This window comes from Aricia agestis, chromosome 8, assembly GCF_905147365.1.
Source record: "Aricia agestis chromosome 8, ilAriAges1.1, whole genome shotgun sequence".
Lineage (NCBI taxonomy): Eukaryota > Metazoa > Arthropoda > Insecta > Lepidoptera > Lycaenidae > Aricia > Aricia agestis.
The window spans coordinates 8,113,515-8,136,854 of NC_056413.1; the positions used below are offsets into that span (position 1 = coordinate 8,113,515).

The 23,340-nt window shown below is 35.7% G+C and overlaps 1 protein-coding gene across 2 annotated transcripts in view; it reads left to right on the forward strand.

The window, feature by feature from the left end:
* Positions 1-23,340, forward strand: part of LOC121729811 (filamin-C) — a 149,398-nt gene that overhangs the window by 16,086 nt on the left and 109,972 nt on the right. For both annotated transcript variants that reach the window (XM_042118440.1, XM_042118441.1), the window contains 5 exons: positions 2,858-3,119; positions 3,635-3,815; positions 5,951-6,050; positions 12,393-12,535; positions 18,637-18,860. In XM_042118440.1, coding sequence (XP_041974374.1) covers positions 2,904-3,119; positions 3,635-3,815; positions 5,951-6,050; positions 12,393-12,535; positions 18,637-18,860 — 864 coding nt within the window. In that variant the 5' untranslated portion in view covers positions 2,858-2,903. The remainder of the gene's footprint in view (positions 1-2,857; positions 3,120-3,634; positions 3,816-5,950; positions 6,051-12,392; positions 12,536-18,636; positions 18,861-23,340) is intronic.

Sequence of the window (23,340 nt, forward strand, 5' to 3'; positions counted from 1 at the left end):
ATATGTATATGGCTAAACAACATTTGCCGGGCTAGCAAGATATATTCGCCGAAAAGGTCTAAGCCCCGTATTTGTCACGGTACCTGTATCCCGGTGGGACCGTCGGCCTCCCATTATAATTACTCGCATCCTGAACGTTTCCCTTTTCAATCAATTAATCCCCAAGTGAAAACTTTGAAAGAAGTAATTGAATCTTTGATTAGAACCGGCGACTATCTAATAAATAATAATGGACAAAGTTGGATAATACATTGATATTTTTCTTGAGTGCACGAGAATTCCTGCAAATTACTTAAATAAAAAAAAGTTTGTTGCAATGCAATTATAATTCGCATAGGTCTAGTCGCACGAACACAAACACCGTGCCGAAGTCTGGCAACGCCGTATCGAATGCTCTACTGTGCCGGTTGGAGTGGGGTGTGCTAGGTATTTTTTTGTTACGGAATTTCTTGATTTGGTCGCCGCGCTCAAAGCCCGCGATTAAAGCTAAGCAATAATATCTTAAAACAATTCTTATTTGTAAATCTGTACCATAAAGTTAATATACCTAGCGGAATAGAGAAACAAAGGCCTGAGCAAGAGAGATGTCACTATCAGTAACACTGCGAGGTAAAAAGAGACGTGGGATACATGACAGCAGCACTCTTTTTTTGACGTCCAGTCGGCACATGCCGCAAGTTGACAATTTAATCTCATAGAAATCATGTTCAATCATGCTTGTGTAAGTGTATACGTACACATATTTTTACACACAGATGAAACCAATTTCGGTTACGTTTGACAGCTCAAGTTTGTTTCTCTATTCCGCTAGGTATATTAACTTTATGGTCTGAACACCTACCCATAATTATTGAGTGACATATAATCTATACCTGCATAGTGCATGGTCTTACATAAAATCGATGTGAGAATACGCTTGATTTATCTTGTGCCTTTATTAGGGTTCCGTACCCAAAGGGTAAAAACGGGACTCTATTACTAAGACGATGTCTGTCGTTCTGTTTGTCTGTCCATCTGTCTGTCTGTCTCCAGGCCGTAACTCAAGAACCGCTATAGCTATAATTCTGAAATTTTCATAGATTCTGTATATCTGTTGCCGCTATAGCAACAAGGACTAAAAACAAAATAAATTAAATATTTAAGGGGGCTCCCATACAACAATCTTGATTTTTTTTTCAATATCAATAACGGCAATACGTAGGCACTTGAAATATTCAAGAAATACCCAATTTTATTTGTAATTTAATAAATTATAATAAAATTTAAATAAATGAAATAATTAAGTCGGACTCCCATACAAAAAAACATTACCTATTTTTGCTCTACCTGTGGTACGGAACCCTTCGTGCGCGAGTCGAAATCGCACTTGGCCGATTTTATACTAGACTACTACTTCGAAGTGAAGCTTTCAAATATTTAAAATTTAAACTAACAATTACGAGTATACATGGACTTATTTATAATTCCCGTATTTGTTTTTTTTTCTAAGCTGAAAAAATAGGCAAAGAGATATAACAATATGTTGTTGGACATCACAGTATAATATTATCTCTTTGCCTATTTTTTCAATCAATAAACTTTCGATTGGTGTTGAAATCACTTTAGAAGAAATATGTATCAAATATCACGATGATCAGTGTTTTCTATTCCCATTCCATTGATACCATGGCAATAAAACCTAAGCAGTCTGCAGGGATAATAATTTTTACCGCCCTATAAACGACCCTACGGACTGGCTAGGACTCCCGGTAGTCGGGAGATAAAACATTTTTAGATACCAGCCAATGGGGATTTGGTCTAAAAACTCTAGATTCCTTTTAACCTGTATAAAAGATTAATAATAATTCATATAATACCTATCTATGGACGCTTCACACAACGTCAGTCTGGTCCCATGCTAAGTTCCTGTTACGGGTACTAGACTATTATATTTAATACTTTTATACTTATATTTAAGGTTTGTATTATATCATACACATTATACACATCCATGACCCAAGAACACCGAAAACTTTCGTTCTGTCGCGTCGGCGGGATAAGAACCCGCGACCACCGGCTTTGAGCCGCTACACGCTCAACCATGGAGCCACAGAGGTCGTCAAAGATTTGGTTGCCAAGGAGGGTTTAGGAGGGAGGAGGGAGGGAGGGAGGAGGGATATTTCATTTCTCACTAGTCACTAGAATGCAGGCCAGACAAATCTGAAGCGGGTGGTGGACAGACTCGTGTTTGCAAAATGAGTCGAAGAGAATTCCCAACACTTTCTACGACATGCCAACAGGCAGGAAACCAATTTAAAAACACTCATTGTCATTTAAAAACGTAAACAAAGATTACACTATAATTCTCACATTGCTAACTTTTCCCTGTGGCTTTTCATGACATTGATTGGTAACTGCGCGGTGGAAAATTCATGTTCACAGCTGTCGCCAAGCCATAACCCATTCGCATAAATATTGTGTTTTCTATTTTTATACGAGAGCGTGCAATCCACTGTAGGATTTAATTAGCTACTTCGTAATAATTAAAACAAAAAAATTTAATAATAATATTTTAAGAGGAAGTTATAATGTGACAAAGTTACGTAAATTAATTAATAGTAAAAATAAAATAACATAAAATGATCGTCATAATATTATCTGTATAAATCGTTATAATTTATTCAGATATTATTTTTATAGTATAAAAATAATATCTGAATAAATTATAACGATTTAAAACAAACAGGTTTTTAATATTTTTTATAAATAGGTGCGAGACACGCATAGTCTCACAAACTTAAATTTTCTGAAATGTCTGATGCAAGCACTCTATTTTTTACATATTTTAATCTAAATCTTATATTATTATTATTCCCAGGTCGTAAGCGTAACGATAAAATAATGAAGAAACTTCAGTGAACACCATGGAGGGGGTTCGGGTGACGAACCAGGGGCTGAAGGCCCACACGCCGGAGGGGTCCGCGGGCCGCATCACGCAGGCCGGCCTGGCCGCCCGCAGCCCAGAGGGCACCGCGGCCAAGGCCATGGCCATCAAAGGCCACGAGGACCTGTGGGTCGAGATACAGGCCAACACGTTCCGGAACTGGGTCAATGAGACCCTAAAGCCTATGAACATTAAGGTGATTATGTCATACAGTTCTTAATGCAAGATTAAAATGTCAATATGACGAATTTTTTAATCACACGTGGGATAGGAATTGACCTACCCGACGGTGAAATATGGTGATGACTCATCGTTATTCATCAGTCATTCACACAGATTGACTATGATTGGCTACGCCATAGCCAAATCGTATCTTTAAAAAACCGTTGTTGACATTTTAAAGTGATGACACCATTATGTTCTTATCCTTCTTTCGAAGTTGACATAAAATCCATACTAATATAAATGCGGAATTGTTCTGTCTGTCCGTCTGTCTGTCTCTCTTTACGCTTAAACCGCTCAACCAATTTTTTTATGGCGATACTTCGAGTCGCAGGAAAGGACATAGGATATTTTTACCCAGAAAAATGTACGGTTCCCGCGCGATAAATGAGTTCTGGTGCAACGGAGTTGCAGGCGTCATCTAGTTTATTATGTACCATACAAACTATAAAGTAAACTGCAATCCTCTGACCTTCAACTCTTTTGCAGGTGGTCGACTTAGTAGAAGACCTCAGAGATGGGACAGTTCTGTGTTCGCTGGTGGAGGCGCTCCAGGGGCGGCGGCTGAAGGGCTGGAACTCCAAGCCCACGAACCAGCACCACCGCCTGGAGAACGTCACTACAGCTCTCCAGGCGATAGAGGACGATGGCGTCAAACTAGTTAATATCGGTAAGAAAAATTATACATCCATACTAAGATTATAAATGTGGGGAAGTGTGTCTGTCAGTATGTTACTCTGTCTATCTCTCTGTTACCCCTTCACACCCAAACCGCTGAACCGATTTTGATGGATATGAAGTTTCTTTGTATCCCGGGAAAGGACATAGGATACTTTTTATCCCGGAAAAATGTACGATTTCCGCGCAATAAACAAACTATGACGCAACTGAGTTCATCGGGCGTCGTCTACTTAGATATTATACTTTTCTAGGGTACCATAACAAAAGATATTCTTGTTAGCTATACTAACTCACTCAGAAGTAGATTTACTGTAATTGATACGTAAAGATGTAAAAAAGTAAAGACGTAAAGATTATTACTAGATGATGATGAGAACTCCGTTCCGCCAAAACTTTTATCAAGCGGGAATCGTACATTTTTCCGGGCTAAATAGTATCCTATGTCCTTTTCCGGGACTCAAACTATCTCCATACCAAATTTCAGCAAAATCGGCTCAGCGGTCTGGGCGTGAAGAGTTAACAGACAGACAGACACATTTTCGCATAATTATAATATTATTAGTGTTACATAGTAAGTAAGTATGGATTGTTATATGCGAGGTTTCCGACGTTTTTTCAGGAGTTTTCTTTTCAACAGCGTTGTTGATCTGTTAACGTTTTTGCAATAGCCAAAAAATTAAAAGCACTACGTCGTTGCGCCTGTCAAAATATATTGTAGATATGTGTTTTTACTCACAGGGGTAGACAATAAACTATTTTATATGATTGATCTCAATAAATTAAAGGTTGTTGTTATCAATTGTTCATACATAATAAGATTTGCCACCATACAGCATTTTTCGTTTATTGATAAGTCCAACCATCATTAAATAATATAGTTTATTGTTTACCACTGAAAATTTCACTTAAAACACATACAGGATTTGGCAGGCGTAGCGACGACTAGTAAAAAGTTAAACTACCGTATCACAAAATCGAAACTGGGCAATAAACATGATTTTAATCCGACTATAACCAACACACGCGAAGACAAGGGTTTGACAGTCTTTGTAATTTGTGCCCTACTTTGTCCCATAGGTATTATAATTCGCATAGTAGGGCTACTCGTAGAGCCCTTTTCCTGCCATGCGTGTCATCCGCGTGCGGATCTGGTCAGCATGAAAGTTGCTCTCTGCCCATAATTTCTTAGATGTTTTTCCTACCAAGCGAGTAACACGTGCGCATGCCTGCATGCGGACAAAATCCGAGCGTGGTGACAACATGCATGACAGGAAAAGCGCCCTTATAATTATGTAGAGGCAATTGCAGTAATCTTAAATAATGTAATAGCAGTGTAGCATAATAAAGTTGTGTTAAATAAACATATTTTAAGTGACTTAAATACCAATAAAACTCCACATCAACTCTGATAAACTCGGATCGTTGGAGCACAAAAGTATGAAAAATTTAATGTGTTTCACGAAAAGTTGACGCGTTATGCTAATATTAAGGGACTACGCACATCGCTCGAGAGTCGAAAACCAAGAAATTCTGCAATACAAAAGTTTTATTGCGCCAAGAAAAGAATAAAAGGGAGCGAGAGATAAGAACTTTCCCATGGGCATTCTTGTACGCAATTTCCAGGTTTTCATCTTGATCATCCAGGTTCCAGATAAGAGATTCTTTACGGTTTCTATAGAGATTCTTTATGGCTTGAAGTGAGCTCAATACTCTTATGAATTCGTGGGTAGTTTTTAAAATAATTAATACTTATATGAGAAAAATTTCAATGACGGATGATCCGTTTGTTTCTGATATGCGGAGGATGTATGAAAAAAAATGACGATTACCGAAAGATATTGAAAACGTGACTTCAATGTTTTTCATGCACATTATATATAATATAAATCTTTTGATAAAAGTATTCACGACGAAATTATATTTGTGATATATTTTTAATAACGCATGCGAAAAATGAGTAGCCTCTTTTCGTTTCGTTTACATCCGGATTAATCCTACCCCATGCAATACAATTATAATGGCAAATATGATTTTTATCCCAAAATGAAATTCATCCCATAATGGAAGTGAAGATAACGAAATGAGTTAATCCCATGTTTATCCTAAACGTGTTTGCTGTTTCAGGGAACGTGGATATCGTTAATGGGAATTTGAAGCTGATATTGGGACTAATTTGGTCCCTAATCATGCGATACCAGATCGGCAGGAGCAAGTTCCCCCCAAGGTATGTTTTACCGACTATATTTATTACGCGTTTACGATCACAATGGCGATAATTGCTTAATGATGCAGCATAAATTGTTAAGTTATAAATTATAATTATTGCCCGATCTCCGTCGGTATTTTATAAAGGAATTTATAATTAATATGTTTTTATAATCTTTCGAGATATTTCATAACAAAGCATGCGTAGGTATGTTTACTTTTTAGGTACATAATATATTCAATATTGTTATTTGTTTACGCGTCAATATAGTCATATCACCTGTTATCCTTAAAAGGATACCTTGTAATGGATAGACGGACTGCTGAACGGAAGCCTCAGTAAAACCTTTCCATTTTTACCCTAAAAACAAATGAATAAAGCAAACAAACATGGCGCCTCTAACATGGCGTCTGTATTTAGGCTGCAAGTTACAGATAGGAGTAGTGTACGCGGAATGCGGTTTTCACGCATGAGCTCAAGTAAACGGGCTCCCGGCTCTCGCGCTAGATCACTGTGTGCAACTCGATACTGTACGGACATATCGGAAAAGGGATTTTTCGTGTCGGTTTTCCGCTGGTATCCATGCTATGCTATCCATATCCATACTAATATTATAAATGCGAAAGTGTGTCTGTCTGTCTGTCTGTTACCTCTTCACGCCCAAACCGCTGAACCGATTTTGCTGAAATTTGGCATGGAGATACTTTGAGTCCCGGGAAAGGACATAGGATACTTTTTATCCCAGAAAATGTACGATTCCCGCGCGATAAACGAATTTTGGCGCAACAGAGTTGCGGGCGTCATCTAGTATGTTATAAATGTGAAAGTGTGTCTGTCTTTTAGTTACCACTTCTCGCCCAAACACCGCTGAACAGGGGTTCGATGGAAATGTGGGAGCACGGCAGTGCTCCAGCCAAGCTTTTTAGCAAAGGCACGGCCGTAGCATACTTTTCTCGAAGCGGTTCGCGGCTTTTTCACACCCCCTTTATCTTCCATGTTAACAAAACTAGGGATTTAGAATTTCGGTGACTAGGAGCAAGTATTAAAACTAGCTTAACCTCCAAATTACATAACATTTTGATAAATAGTTTAATAGTTACGGATGATCAAAGTTACTACATTTTGTCACTCACTGACTGACAGATCATCAAAATTCTATGGTACTTCTAGCAGACTTAGAACCTTGAAATTTGGCAACAAGGTAGGTTGTTATCCACAATGAAAGGAAAAATTATGAAACTGGCCAAGTGCGAGTCGGACTGGCGTACACAGGGTTCCGTACCGTAAATTTGTATGGGAGGCCCCCTTAAATCACAAGTTTATGTATTTTTTATTACTTACTATTAAAGCTGAAATACAATTAAGTGTTTTCTGAAATTTTCAAAAACCTTACTTTTACCATTATGGATATAGAGCAAAAAAGGGCAAAAAAACGTGTTTGTTGTATGAGATCCCCGATTAATCATTTATTTTATTTTAGTTGGACTATTAGCTTTTATAGCGACAACAAAAGTACATAATTTGTAAAAAATTAAAATATCTAGCTATTGCGGTTCTCGAGATCTAGCCTCGTGACACACCGACGGACGACAGACAGACAGCGAAGTCTAGACTCATTAGGAATAGGCTCCCGTTTTCATCCTTTGGGCGAGGAAACCTAAAAACTGAAAAGTATAATATAACTTTTTTAAATAAAAGAAAAGATTTTTATGTTTGTGGCTTTGCAACACAGAACATTTTCTGTGTTGCAAAGCCACATATATATCCATTGATCTAGTATCCATTTCTGTGCTTTGCAAGAACATTAAAAATGAGTTTCGACTTCATAATAATTATTTTACGTACAAAAGGAAAAATAGTGTAAGGAAAAATTAACTATGATAATTAAATTCGATTAAAATATAAATGAAATCAGAACTGCGAATTACGATGTACACTCCATACTCGCTCGATAGATGGTGTAGCACTCCCTTTATATCGCGGTATCGCTTGTTTGCTGAGTATAATTATTATGGTTTAAAAAAATCCGGGATAGGTCGTAATACTCAATCGAAAGTAACATCGGTGCACGAATAACCTCCTGAAAGTTCAAAAGTTGTTGGGCTATCGTCATAGAATTTGTACTTTGTAGAAGTACCTACCTGTTATTATCAATTAATTTTACGACCTAGAATATATACCTAGAGATAGAGAATGGGTGCTTAGCTAAGTACAGAAAAGTTTTAACGTGACCTGAAAAGAAAAGAAACCTTAAAAAAAGAAATGAAATGCCACCAAAACATCAAATGTAAAAAGGATCCAAGCAAAATATTGCATAGCCATGCAATCTATTGTGGTCGCTGAATCTATCTATAAAAGTTTTCAGATCACAACATTCAAGCCAAGCCTTCAACTTATTTTGTAATTTAAATCCTTTTTACATTTAATGTTTTGGTGGGATTATACTTTACGGCTAAGGACATAATATTACGATACTTTTTACCCGGAAAAATTTACGGTCCCCTCGCGATAAACTTATTTTGGCGTAATGAAGTTGCACACGTCATTTAGTATGTTATCTATTATATCCAGAGGTAAATAGGTTCTACCTAAACCATTAATCTAACTACTTTCTTTAATATTATGATTTACGAGTTAAACTATTTGTTACTGGTAGCATCATGGGCGTATATAAGGGGGGGTCCTGGGGATCCGGACCCCCCCCCCCCCCCATTAATATCCATCTTACTTGTGAAAATAATTAAGTATTATTATACTGGGAGCGTATTACTTTTTTTAAATAAATAAATATATCAACATTCCGATATTCAAATTTAAAAAAAATACTTAAGTACCTACTTTTGTTTTCCTAAACACGTTACCTATTTGCTGCTGTGGAACCCTTCATGGGCGAGTCCAACTCGCACTTGGCCGTTTTTTACGTTAGGGACCCCCCCCCCCTTACCAAACTATATATACGCCCGTAGGTAGCATAAGCAAAAGTGCAAAAGTCTGCCTTGTATTGGAGGTGTTGATTGGACTTTGGAGATACCGCATGAAAAAAAATCGCATGTGTAAACTTGCGGACAACATAATATGAACGATACCGCCTCGTTTCGCCGAGTACAGCATAGTTAAGTCTTATTCTAAATTAAAATGAATTCACTGATTAAACAATCATCAAAATTCGTAATAAATATTAACTATCTCCTTACACGTTCGCCTAACTTGTGAAAAGGCTAGCTCATATTGCTCAAATGCATCTGTTTTTGAAGTTCCATACGAATCGCTGGTCCGTTAACCGAAAAGTTATCGTTGTGAAAATGTTGAAATGGAATCATAAAATGTTTACTGATATTATGTTAAATAACAAATTTTGTTGTTCAAATATTATTGCCGTTACTGAAACTAGTTGTCTATCTTCATAATAATATTATCAAGATTTATTGTTAGTTTGCAATGGCTCAGGCTCCGAAATTACTGCAGGCTAATTTTGATGAAAGTCTCAGAAATAAACTAGACCACAAGATATAGGCTACTTTTAAGCGCAACTATATCCAGAGACCTTTACTGGAGCTCAGCCCCAGATTTGTAAATAAGTCGTATAGGCCGCGGCCTATAGGCGGCCGATTGATGTCGTATATGGGGCGGAGGAAATAAAGTGGCCTACACTCATAAAAAATATAAATCGGCGCAGGAGTAGGACTACATCACAGTATAGCAATATTAGTCATATGTCATATTGCTATACTGTGACTACATCAATTTTCATTAAAATTGGTTCAGCCACACACATCGGAATATAAAATATATACTTAATAATAAATGCGATTATTATTAAAAGTATATATTTTATATTCCGATGTAAAACTAATTAATCATACTTCATTAATCATTACGTAACTTCAAAACAGAAATTATATTTTTATTATTTCCTAGCATGTTGATTGTTGAGGTAATTAAATTGATTTAAAATTTTACATAATTTTTACTGGCAGAGACTCGGCTGAAATTATATTAATGTATTCCAATGCGCCATTGATAAAATAGTGAACCCAACGATAATATTTCGAGTCCCAAATTCAAATTACGCAACTTTTTTTAAGTGAAAGTAATGATAAGTATTCAAATACAGAATCACTAAACACTAAACAGTTAAGGTTTTAATGTGCTAATATTTTACTGCTGCGCTCAGAGACATATAATTATGATTAATCTTCAATTTAATGAATAGTTTGACGAGCTAATGTAAGAGGCTTGTCGTCAAAAGTTTATTGTACTACTGAAATTTCAAAGATTTTCTTAAATTTAGATTTTTGCCGATTTTTTTCTATTTTTCACGTTTTTATGCCCTAAATTTATATAAAATTTATTTTTTAATAATCAATTAGTACCTAATTAAATAAATAAATTTATAAAAAACAGTGAACAATTTCCAAAAAATTGAAAATTTTGTTCTGTTTCTCTAATTTTGCCAGTGTGTGTATTTTATGTAATTAATGTTCCACTATAAGGCTGGCCTCACACAGCCGGAATTTCATAATCGGCAATTCATATTATTAATTCAGAAAGACCGGAATACCATAAAATATCAGTACGCTCCACACACAGTCTGATTTTTTCAGATTATGAATTTCATAGATCGATCTGTAAGAATATGAATTTCCGATTATGAAATTCCGGCTGTGTGAGGCCAAAATTGCGGCTGCAGTTAAACTTGGAAACGATGAATAAGAGTCATTCTAATTTTAAAAAATGTACTAGCCGAACCTTTTAAAATTTAAAACTATGGGTACTTACTCGTAGAAAACGCATTTAGTACCACATTCGACTTAATAATTATTATCAGAGAAACTAAGTTTCACTATAATCTATTTAGGCTTGTTTTAATTATTAATGAACAGGATGTTGGACGAATATGGCGTCTCAGACCATTTACGCGTTCCGATGTGTCGGTGTTTGCACATCGTTACAAGTTACAACTCAGTTAGCTACTATAGTCCGGTCGCGGGATAGAAAAGGAATGTGTCTAATCTTATATCTTTAAACGAGCAATTCTTGTATATTATATATAATTGGAATCTCGGAATCGGCTCCAACGATTTTCATGAAATTTAGTATAGGTACTTATATAGGGGGTTTCGGGGGCGACAAATCGATCTAGCTGGGAATCATTTTTAGAAAATGACATTATATTCGTGTTTTATCTAATACCGAGCAAAGCGCGGTCACATATCTAGTGTCTATTGAAGACGTATTGCTCCACGTTTCTTTCACTCGCTTTCGAAAAAATAGTGCATCAGTAAATAATATGGGTGTCTATCCGAGGCAGCATCCATATCGATTTCAATAAGTATAGCTTTTTTAAATTTTTATTTGAAAGTAGTGGAATGTTTTGAAATATTTCACCATCATCGACTCGCACACTACTTATAAATTTGTCAGAGTTTTTATCGTTTTTTTTTTCAATTTCTATATACACAAACAAAAAAAAATAAGTGAGAAAGTTATTTTTTTTTGTTTGTGTATTTTGTGCTGCCATGCAATACTTTGATATCCAATTTGGTATCAGCTCATAAAAATATATCAATATGAAAAATGAAAATTGAATAGGTTGTAACAATATTTTTCAACTTTACTCTGATGATGCTTAGCTGAGTGGCTTGTAGATCTCAAGTGATAGGTTCTTAAGAGACGAGCGTTCTCGTGAATAGCCTTAATAGTTTGCTTTTCAAATGAATTTTTATATCGCTAACAATATTTCCAGGACAGGTTTGTCTTTTCTCCCTCTCCTGTTACATTTATTTCTCAAGAATTTCATAGAAAATGTTTTTTTTTCATTCTTATCCAGGGAGATCTCTTTAAGCAAAGACCATAAAACCGTGCTAGAAGGCAACGGGGTACTTAGATTTGGAGTCCAATTTTATGACAACGGAATATCGACATAACGATAAGTTTAGTGCCTTTCAAATCAGTAGTTATTTAACTGTACTTATTTCAACTACAAAACTGCAGTAAAATCTTTAGAGAAAAACAAAGGAGCAAAAAATATCTAATAAACAGATATCTTTCTCTCTCTTTAAGGGGTTTTTACCTTCGATATTTTGTAAAATAAACATTTTTTTTTCGATTTCGATGTTATGTATCCCTTTAGGCGCTTTGCAGACGACGGGGTGGGGCGGGCCGGTCAATTTCACCGCGAGCTATCGCACTAAGGGAAGCCTATATTATTACTGACGCAAACGGCGGGCAAAAAGATCGCGCATTGGCTGCGCGGCATGTTCGCGGACAAAAAGCCCGCCCCGCCCCATTGTCTGCAAAGCGCCTTATGGTAATACTTTTGATTGAACCTTTTATGGATAATTTCCGCCAACTTTTTAGGAAGCTGATGCTGTCGTGGCTGCAGGCGGCGCTGCCGGAGTGCCGCGTGTCCAACCTGACCACGGACTGGAACAGCGGGGTCCTGCTATCCGCGTTGCTGGACTACTGCAAGCCGGGGATATTCCCGCACTGGAGAGAGTTGAGTGAGTATAGTAACTATTGCGCTCATAATATCAATGCTCAATAATCTTTTTGTATAGAAATAGCTGATTATAATATATTATGAAAAGCGAAGATTGTAAACATGTTGACAAATAATATAGAACTTTAGGTATTTTTTTTTAGTTTTATTACATATTTATCGAGTATTACTACGCAAAACATTTGTGATCCAGTACCAGTTAACTTGATAGGTAAAGTATGGAGAGTCTGTCAAAAAGCTGTGAATAGCCTATTCGGCACTTTATCAGAAAGTGGTGAAACAGGCCCTTAATGTTTTTGCGTAGATAGTAATTCCAAGTTCGGAATATCCTGAATAGACTTTTGAAAAGTTTTTATTTTCATACGCAATAGAAAAAAAAAACAAAAAATCGTTATAATAAGTACGCTGGCATAATGCCTAGCAGTGAATGCTTATAAATAGATTTATCACCATGAATATTGATCTCAAACTTTGAAGACAGTCAAGTTATAAGTAGACAGAAGTTTACCGCTTACCTGCTCCTAACTTTACTTCGTAGGACCATTATATTTAATTTAATTAATTAATGTCATGTCATGTCTATACTAATAATATTATCTATACATCTATACATATAAATAAAATTGGAGTGTCTGTTTGTAATATTGAAAGAACCGTTTTTTACTACATGCATCTGAATGTATATAGGGTACATACACCAAAACAACATTTTTTACAATTTTTGTCTGTATGTCTGTCTGTCTGTCTGTTTGTTCCGGCTAATCTCTGAATTGGCTGGAGCTATTTTGACGGGACTTTTTTTGGCACATAGCTGATGTAGTAAGGCATAACTTAGGCTACTTTTTAACTGACTTCCGAAAAGGAGGAGGATATATTTCACTTTTTTATATTGGTTCGCAGACAACTCCGTCGTTTATAGACCGATTTCCAAATTTCTTTTGTTGTTGTATGAGATGTAGCCAGAATTTGGTAACATGATCACGAAAGTGGTGATCTGATGATGCAATCCTTGGTAAATCGACAGGACTCCTTAAAATGTATAAAGAAACATATAGTGATTTTACGTTTTTCTAAAGGATTTTAAGCTTAAACTACCAAAAAATTAGAATTTGCGCTGAAGTACACCCTGGTTCTGAAGGTGCTGTAGAGAACTCTTGAATCCTTATAGATAAATATTCGGCAATTATGGCGTTGTTTCAACAACTAAAAGCATATTTAAATGTCAATGTGTCAATTATACTAATCATCATCATCACTATAATAATGCCATGAATCTTCACATTATTATAAAAACTCTTGCCTTTGATTATGTTATTGTTTTACCGTTTGTTGTCTGATTTTCAAAACTCCTTCGTTGCTGTAGTGTTTATTTATATATAACGAGCTTTTACCCGCGGCTTCGCTCGCGTTAAGAAGAATTATTATATACAAACTTTCATGCCCTATTTTAACCCCTTGGGGGTAAAATTGATCAAAATCCTTTCTTAGCGGATGCCTACGTCATAACAGCTATCTGCATACCAAATTTCAGCCCGATCCGTCCAGTGATTTGGGCTGTGCGTTGATAGATTACCATGTCAGTCAGTCACCTTTGAGTTTTATATATTTAGATATACACTATACAACAACCCGAATTTGGTACAATGTTTACGAAAGTGATGATCTGATAATTAAATTCGTGAGATATAGTGGGAACTCCTGGATTTTTTTTGGGACACACATAGACGCGTTAACTATTTCTGTATTCATTCTTTATATATTTTTTGTTGATAGCAGCTGACTTCAGCGTAATTTATATGTACAATTTACCGCATTATACATAACCAATTTTCTAAAATCTTAAAATAAATATAAGCATAGCAAGTTCACCTTCAAGGATAGACATATTCTATAAGTATAGTGAGCTTTTTTGTAGATCTAGAAAAGGAGAATATTTCCGCCTTACATAGTTTAGTTATAATATCTCATATTATGTCTTAGGCAGCTTTTTCGTCGAAAGATTCCAGATTTCCGATACCTCTGAGAAACGTTAATAATATTATTTTACTCAAATGCACACAGAAACTAAAAAAAAATTAATATGCCTTAGCCCCCGAAGAAATATTCTTTCGATTGGTGGAAAGCGCATGATTTTACCACGATCAGAAGAAGAAGAAGAAGAAGAAATCGTTTATTTGCTAAAATAAGGTACAATATTATGTTGTTAGTCGGGTAAACAGTTCTCTTATTTTGCCTTTGAATGGGGCGTGCAAATTTTACAAGTCACTTACAACTAAATAATTAAGAGTTATAATTATACATTCCAATTCATTTTTTTTTGTCTTCAATTATTATTTTCTTAATAATTTATTTATTATTAAGAAAATAATAATTATAAAATTTATTATAAATTATTATAAATTATTATTCTTAATAATATCATTAGTAACATCGTCAATTTATAATAATTTATTATAAATTATTATTCTTAATAATATCATTAGTAACATCGTCAATTTGTCGTTATTCATAAAATAAACAATACAATTTTCAGTCAAGTAATAAAGTGGATTCATTAAATAATTTATTTCAATATGATTGTTATTATTATTAATATTCTTTTTAAGTTCTGACTTCTGATAGATAAATAATGTCAAACTATAATAATTATACCTATATTATAATAATATAATGTTAAATTCACTGTCATTTAAATGTCAATAATAATAGTAATCATAATATTTAATAATAGTAGATGTCAATAAGTCCATTAATTAATTGTTTATTTCATTTTATTCCTTATAGAGGTATACCTAATAATTCATAATTTAACATTAATAATAATTATTGTAAGAAGTAAACTATATTAGTTATATTAATTTATGTCAATGTCGTTTAGATTATAATGCTAATTTCTTGTCGTTTAAATAGTCATTCACGTCATAATACATTTTAGATAGTAGCAATTTAAAAAGTTCAATTTTTAATTTTCTCAAAGATAGGTCCTTTAATATTTTTGGAAGTTTATTATATATTTTAACAGCAAAACAATAAGCATTTTTGCTGCAGATATTTAACCTTTGGTCAGGAATGCAGATTTTGTTATGGTGTCTGCAGCTTTTGGTTGCTGTTTCGGTTTTCTTTGCATAGAAATCGTCACAATATTTATGCACAAATGTACAGATTTCTAGTATGTAGAGACAGGGTAGGGGTAGAATAGAACAGACTCAGATCAGATCGGAACTGAAGACTTTGATTTATAACATGTAGTGATTAATAAAATTTAAATCTAGCTAATTTAAATACAATTGAGTATTTTATGGTCATACCTACATTTTAAATTTGCTGGAGTGCATTTGCCAAGAGTTCTGGCCATGCTATTTAATTTATGCCTGTGTCACTCATATCTGCCAGATCTTCTAATGCGTACCGTAGTCGTGCCGATAACTAAAAATAAAACGGGAGACTCGTCCGACAAAACTAACTATCGGCCTATCTCACTCGCCACTATAACAGCTAAGGTGCTCGATAGTCTATTGAACGGTGCTCTTGAACAATTTATTCGTTTGCATAATGCGTAATGCGCAGTTCGGGTTTAGGGCAGGTCTGTCCACTGAAACAGCTATATTGAGCCTGAAACACACAGTCACCTACTACACAAAGAGAAAGACGCCAGTATACGCCTATTTTTTGGACCTGTCCAAGGCATTTGACCTTGTACACTATAATCTCCTGTGGAAGAAGCTGGAAAGGGCAGGTGTACCCCCTGAAACTATTTCTCTTCTAAAGTACTGGTACTCAAATCAGACCAACCGAGTGAGGTGGGCCGGTACTCTATCAGACGAGTACAAACTCGAATGTGGCGTGAGACAAGGTGGATTGAGTTCTCCAATCCTGTTCAATCTATATGTCAACCAGCTTATAGAGCGACTCAGCAGCACACATGTTGGATGCTTCATAGATGGCATTAGTATGAACAATATTAGTTATGCAGATGATGTGGTGCTGCTGAGTCCTTCGATAGGTGGCTTGAGGAAACTCCTGCGCATATGTGAGTCATACGCGGAGGAACACGGTCTTAAATATAATTCAAAAAAGAGTGAATTGCTGATTTTCAAAGCAGGAAAGAATTATCCTGAACGTGTTCCTCCAGCCCCCGTAGACAAGTGCCAAAACGCTAACGCTAACGCTAGCGCTACAAAATGTATGGATTTGACATTAGTATTCGCTAGCGAAGCGATGACTTATGTCAAATCGCATACATTTTGTAGCGCTTGCGTTAGCGTTAGCGCTTTGCCACTTGTCTCATACGTCAGTGTATCTGAATGGAGTTGCCTTAGAGCAGGTACAAAATTTTAAATATCTGGGTCATATTGTGACCGATGACCTCAGGGATGACGAGGACATGGAGAGGGAACGTAGAGCGTTAGCGGTTCGAGGTAATATGCTCGCCCGTAGGTTTACTCGTTGTGCAACTCGGGTTAAGATTCTATTGTTTAAAGCTTATTGCCAGTCTTTTTATTCAAGTGCCCTATGGGTTGGGTATAGGAATCGCACCTGTGACGCTCTGCGCGTCCAGTACAACAATACTTTCAGAATGCTGCTGGGGCTACCGTGGCGCTGTAGCGCTTCTGGTATGTTTGCCTCTGCGCGTACCGACGGTTTTAAAGCGGTAATACGCAAAAAAACAGCTTCACTTTTCCAGCGTCTACGAAAATCAAACAACAGCATTCTGAAAGTAATTTCAGATAGATTTGACTGTCCTATCCAAGAACATTGGATAAGGATAGTCATAGGAGTAATTTAAGTTAAGGAAAATTATTACTAACATCACTAACATAATATTTAGTATATATTTTATAAGCATTTGTTATTATTTATTATTATAATTTTGTAACTAACACACTAACACTACTATGGGCACATTGTTTTGTCTGAAATAAATGTTTTTCATTCATTCATTCATACCTGTTGCCATTATTGACGGCAAAAGGCCAAATTCAGGCATTTGTTGTATGGGAGCCTCCTTCATATTATACTTTCTTTATTTTGTTTTTTTTTTTTGTATTTGTTGCTATGGCGGCAATATCTAGCTCGCGGTTCTTGAGATACAGCCTGGAGACGGACAGAGAGACAGGCCTTGTACCATGAAACTGTTTTGAGACTCAAATAATCGGACGAAAATGCTGCGTCCTACTCAAGCAAACGTGAAATGACGTTGTTAGAGCAGGACGCGGCATTCTCGTCCGATTGTTTGAGTCTCAAAACAGTTTCGTAGTAGGCCTACAGGCTTCAAAGTCTTTGTAATAAGTTCCCATTTTTACTATTTGGGTAAGGAACCCTAAAAAGGGGGAAAATTTCTCTCTTTTTCATTATCTTTGTTATCACATTTTGTTAACGCGGACGAAGTCGCGGGCAACAGCTAGTTATCTATATAAAACTCAAAGGTGACGGGCTGAAATGGTGATCTATCAACGCACAGCCCAAACCACTGGACGGATCGGGCTGAAATTTTGCATGCTACCTGCATGCATGTGATGTTATGACGTAGGCATCCGCTAAGAAAAGATTTTGATAAATTCCAACCCCAAGGGGTTAAAATAGGGAATGAAAGTTTGTATATAATAATACTTCTTAACGCGAACGAAGCCGCGGGCAAAAGCTCGTTGTATTATAAATGCGAAAGTGTTTATGTCTGTCTGTCTGTTACCTCTTCAGGCCCAAATCGCTAATCCGATTTTGTTGTCTATGGAGATACTTTTCATCCCGGAAAAATGTACGGTTCCCGCGTGATAAACGAATTTTGGCGCAATGGAGTTGCGGGCGTCATCTATGTAGTATCTAAAATTTAAAAAAGTTATGAATGCTTTGGCCAGAAAACGCAATTATTTACTATCAGTCGTTTGTCTGCTCATTGGTCCATCCAATTTTTTGTGTCTGTCTGTCAACTGTTCACGCTTACGCTGTTGAGCTAATTTTGAGGCAGTATAAATCCTTCCAAGTCCAATAATTGACAAAATATTTAGATAGTTTTCATCATGGGAAAATTTGCGGCTCTTGGGTTACAATTTACAAATCGGAGGCAAACTGAGACATGGTTTTTTTTATTTACTTTTTTTTCAGACCGTCACGAGGCCATCGAGAACTGCCGGCGGGCGATGAAGCTGGCCCACCGCGAGTTCGACGTGCCCATGGTGCTGGAGCCCGAGTACCTGGCCTCGCCCTGGCTGGACGAGTTGTCCGGCATGACCTACCTGTCCTACTTCATGAAGCCTGACTCGCCCGGAGTAAGGGCGACCCTGGAGTGGGTCAACTCGAGGCTGGAGCGCGCCATCACGAATTTCACGGTAAGTTTTGGTCTTGGTAAGGTAGATCTCGCCCTGGCTGGACGAACTGTCCGGCATGACCTGATGTAGCTGTTTTCATTTCATTTCTCAAAGAATAATTTTAATAAAACGTTTTGTAAGGTTGAGACTTAAAAACTAGGCGATAGAAACGTAAGCGCGCTTCAAGATATTTTATATCAATTCATCTTCATTCTTTTAAATTATTTTACACAGTCAGCAGTCGTAGTTTTAACTGAAATATTTATCAAAACATCATCGATAAACAATATTTCTGCAGCGTATTTAGAAATGGATCCGAAATTCAATAGCGTACAATTTGTATTTCGTTAGCCAGTCTAACATTGTAGTAAGAACCATTATTGTTGCAACGGCGTTTCGTTCCCCAAACTTGTGTTAAAATTATATCTTTGCGTATAACAAATTGCGCTTTTAAAGTCAATATAAAGATTAACTGTTCTATCTTATATTTTCCACTTAATTACCAATCTTCCAATAGTTACACTTTTTAATGACATTAAATACATAGAATTTACATATTTTCATAACTATAAAGGACAAACTATTATGTCCTTCATAGTTATGTATATATTTACGGGCTGTGACTAATATTATAGTCACAGCCTGTAAATATATTCACAAAAAATACGTCTAATTAATTGACCCAATAACTAATTCAATCGCTAATTCCCATCTCAACACCTGGATTTGATAAAAATCGGCTTGTACTTAGGCACATATTATTAGTTATTTATATCTATTTTTGTGTGGCTCTGTGGCTTTGCCCTGACTGGAGCATCAATAATATTTCAGAGTTATTTTTACGTACTTATTACGTAGTTATTTTTACTACTACTAAGCTGTTATATATGTGGTAGTACAAAGCGAGTAATTAAAGGCTAAATAAGATATATAACGAAAACAATTTCTTACGTCGAAAATATCCTACTATCCTACTATCCTACTTATATTATAATACAGTTATTATATAATCCTACTAATATTATAAAGGCGAAAGTTTTTTTGGATGTATGGATGTATAGATGTATGGATGTGTGGATGTAGGGATGTATGGATGTTTGTTACTCTTTCACGCAAAAACTACTAAACGGATTTTAATGAAACTTTACAATAATATAGATTATACATCAGAATAACACATAGGCTACAATTTTAACCGACTTTCAAAATGGGGGACGTGTTATGTTCGTTTTTTATGTGCAACGATTACTCCGCCGTTTGTTAACCGATTTTTAAAATTTTTCTTTTGGTATATAGGGTATCATCCGAATTTGGTATTACATTCACAAAAATGGTGATCTGATGAAGGATCCCTAAGTAATCGAGGGAACTCCTAAAAATTTATAGAGAAACGTGTGGTGACTTCGGTTTCGTGACAAGTATTCCAAGCATATGCTACCAACAAGTAAGATTTTGCACGGAGGTATACCGTGGCTCGGAAGGTGCTGAGAGAACTCCTGATTCTATATAGATACAAGTTTGGGAGTTTTGGCGTTGTTTTAAGAACGGAAAGCATATCGTCGCTGCGCGTGCGATACCGCGTATGAGCAGTTGGTAAATACCGCGTAACAGCAAAATGCGCAAAATTGAGATATTATGCCAGCCGATTCGAAACGCATATTGGCTTATATTAGGCTTCACAGAATTTAAATTATCCAATTAGAAACGTACATTTTGCCATCGAAACAATACCGCGGAACAGTAGGCGGCCGGAAGTTAGAAGCAATTCCGCGTATTTACTACAGCGGAAAGAAAGATATATCGAAAATATTATGTAGTAAGTGCTCACTGCTCCCAGAAATAGGTAACTATTTTTCTGAGATAAACCACCACGTAAGTATATTTTAATTATTGCTTAATATTGTTCATGTGTTGCCAATAATATTATAGTTACCTGTAGCGGCGGCGCGACTCGCGAGACAGCTTTGTCGCGATGCGACACAGTCAGTCGTCGGCCGTCGCGCCAATTTTTTAGTTACCTAATAATAAGTAGTAGATATAATTTTTATTTTTCTTTTTTATGTTGTATTTTATCTATATATCATAAAATACAACATAAATATATGTATATATATATCATAAAATACAACATAAATATATGTATATATATATATATATATATTTATGTTGTGTTTTATCTAAAGTGTTTGCTAACTATTCTACTTGGTTTATAGTGATACCCATGTCGTCACCAATGGCTCTTGCGGAAGACCGGCGCAGAATATGCCCCTGGGTGTACCAGCACATGCCGAGCATGAGCCAATTTGCGGCTGCTAATTGGAATTATATATTATCTTGTAAATCTGCACCATGTATGAATGAATGTAGTTGCAAATAAACTTTATCATTATTATTATTATTATTCATATCTATACAATATGAATACAAATTCATGCTAGAATGTTTCAATTAATTTACCACCATTTCCATTGCTTTGAAGATCAAGGAAGGTTACATGTGATCATTATATCTTTACCTTAAAATACAGGCGGCAACCAATCGCCACGACAAAATATGATCACCAGGTTGGGGAAGTAGCTCAGTTAAGTTAAAGCACCCCGGGGATATGGGTGACTAGTAGTGCTAAACCTACCCACTACAACCACCTGCGATTTGCCTTCAGCCATATACGGAGGGATGTTCTGGATTTGTCAAACACAGTGCTCCCTCCACGACCGGAAGGTCTTCTCCAAAAGGGACTACCATCAAAGTAAGGGAACGCTTCGGCAAATTAAAGAGTTCCCTTCGGCATCGGCAAAATATGTTAAGTGGAAATTGTATGTAAGTAAATTTAAAACAAATGTTAAGTGTAAAAATTTAATAAAGAGTAAACAATTGTCCCTTCTTATTAAAAGGGGAACAAGAGCTCCCATATAAGGGGCCATTAAAAAAAACACCGCGCCGAAGTCTGCCGAATTGAAACGTTAGACGATGCATTAAGCAAGGCAACGCCGCACCGCTGCACCGGTCGGAGTGAAGGATGTTAGGTTTATTTTCGTTACGGAATTTCGTGATTCGGTGGCCGCGCTCAAAGCCCACGATAAAAGCCATGTAATAGCTTATTAAGTATAATTAATTATTAATAATAAATAATTATTAATTATAAGTAATTAATTAATTATACTTAATATATCGCTTCAGTGATAACGGCACTTGCAATGCTTTTTATCAAATTCCAAACTTTTTTTATTTCTAACTTAGTCGAACCATCAAGTGCAATTTGTCTAAAGGCTCTACTCTAGTAACGAAAATTGCCCTTTTCTATTCGTGTTGCAGGGCTTGTACAGAAAATCCAATAACTAGTGAAGGTAGAGGGGCTAGAGCCCTTTCATATCGCCCCAATATTCAATATTGTCAAGGGACATGTAGCTATGATCGTACTTTGTAGTACAGGTGTCTTTTACGGTAACTTACCTTGTATTGCAATCTATGATGCTATCAAGCCCACGTAACTTATATAGATATCAAACTAGGCCAGAGGGGTTATGTTCTTTGAGTGTAGGTGGATAAATCTATACGGTATATATTATTTTTTAACAAAAAATTAAAACCGACTTCCAAGGTAAAACAATAAGAATATTAAATAATTCTCTCTGTAATAGTTCCTTTTCCAGAATTCGTCAAAATCCCGACTATTTCTGTACATATTATAGTCTTCATTACTTTGAAGTCGGTATCTGAAATATTTGGGACTGGTACTGGTACCGGTATCTTTAAACGAGCAATTCTTGTATATATATATATATATATATATATATATATATATATATATATATATATATATATATATATATATATACAAGAATTGCTCGTTATATATATATATATATATATATATATATATATATATATATATATATATATATATATATATATATAAAATGTCATTTTATTCGTGTTTTATCGAAAACCGAGCGCAGCTCGGTCAAATAGCTAGTATTACTGTAAGCAAAATTGTGGTAAATGCTTGGAGTTATCTAAGCGATGCTACAATTTCCAAATTTTCATCTTTTAAGGTTCAGGAGTTCTGTTCAGTGCCTTTGGACCAAGAGACACCTTCGTATGAAATTTCTCTTATTTGTAACATAATAATTATTATGTTTAAGTTACTAGAAACAACATTTTAACCACTATGAGTGTTTTGATAAATTTCTAGGATTTCCCTCGATTGCTCATAGATCCCATCATCAGCTCACCACTTTCGTAATTGTCATACAAAATTAAGATTATATCCTATTCAACAATACGAGAATTTTTAAAATTGGTCCACAAACAGCGAAATAATCATCAAAAACATCTGCTCTGATGTAAATATCATGAAAAGTACCAACAATTGGGTCTTTGTGTACCCATGGTAAAATTATGATTGTGATGATGATGATCAATCAAATTGATGTGTTGGCTTATGCTTTCAGTTGTTTAAACAACGCCGAAATGCCCAAACCTGTATCTATAATGATTC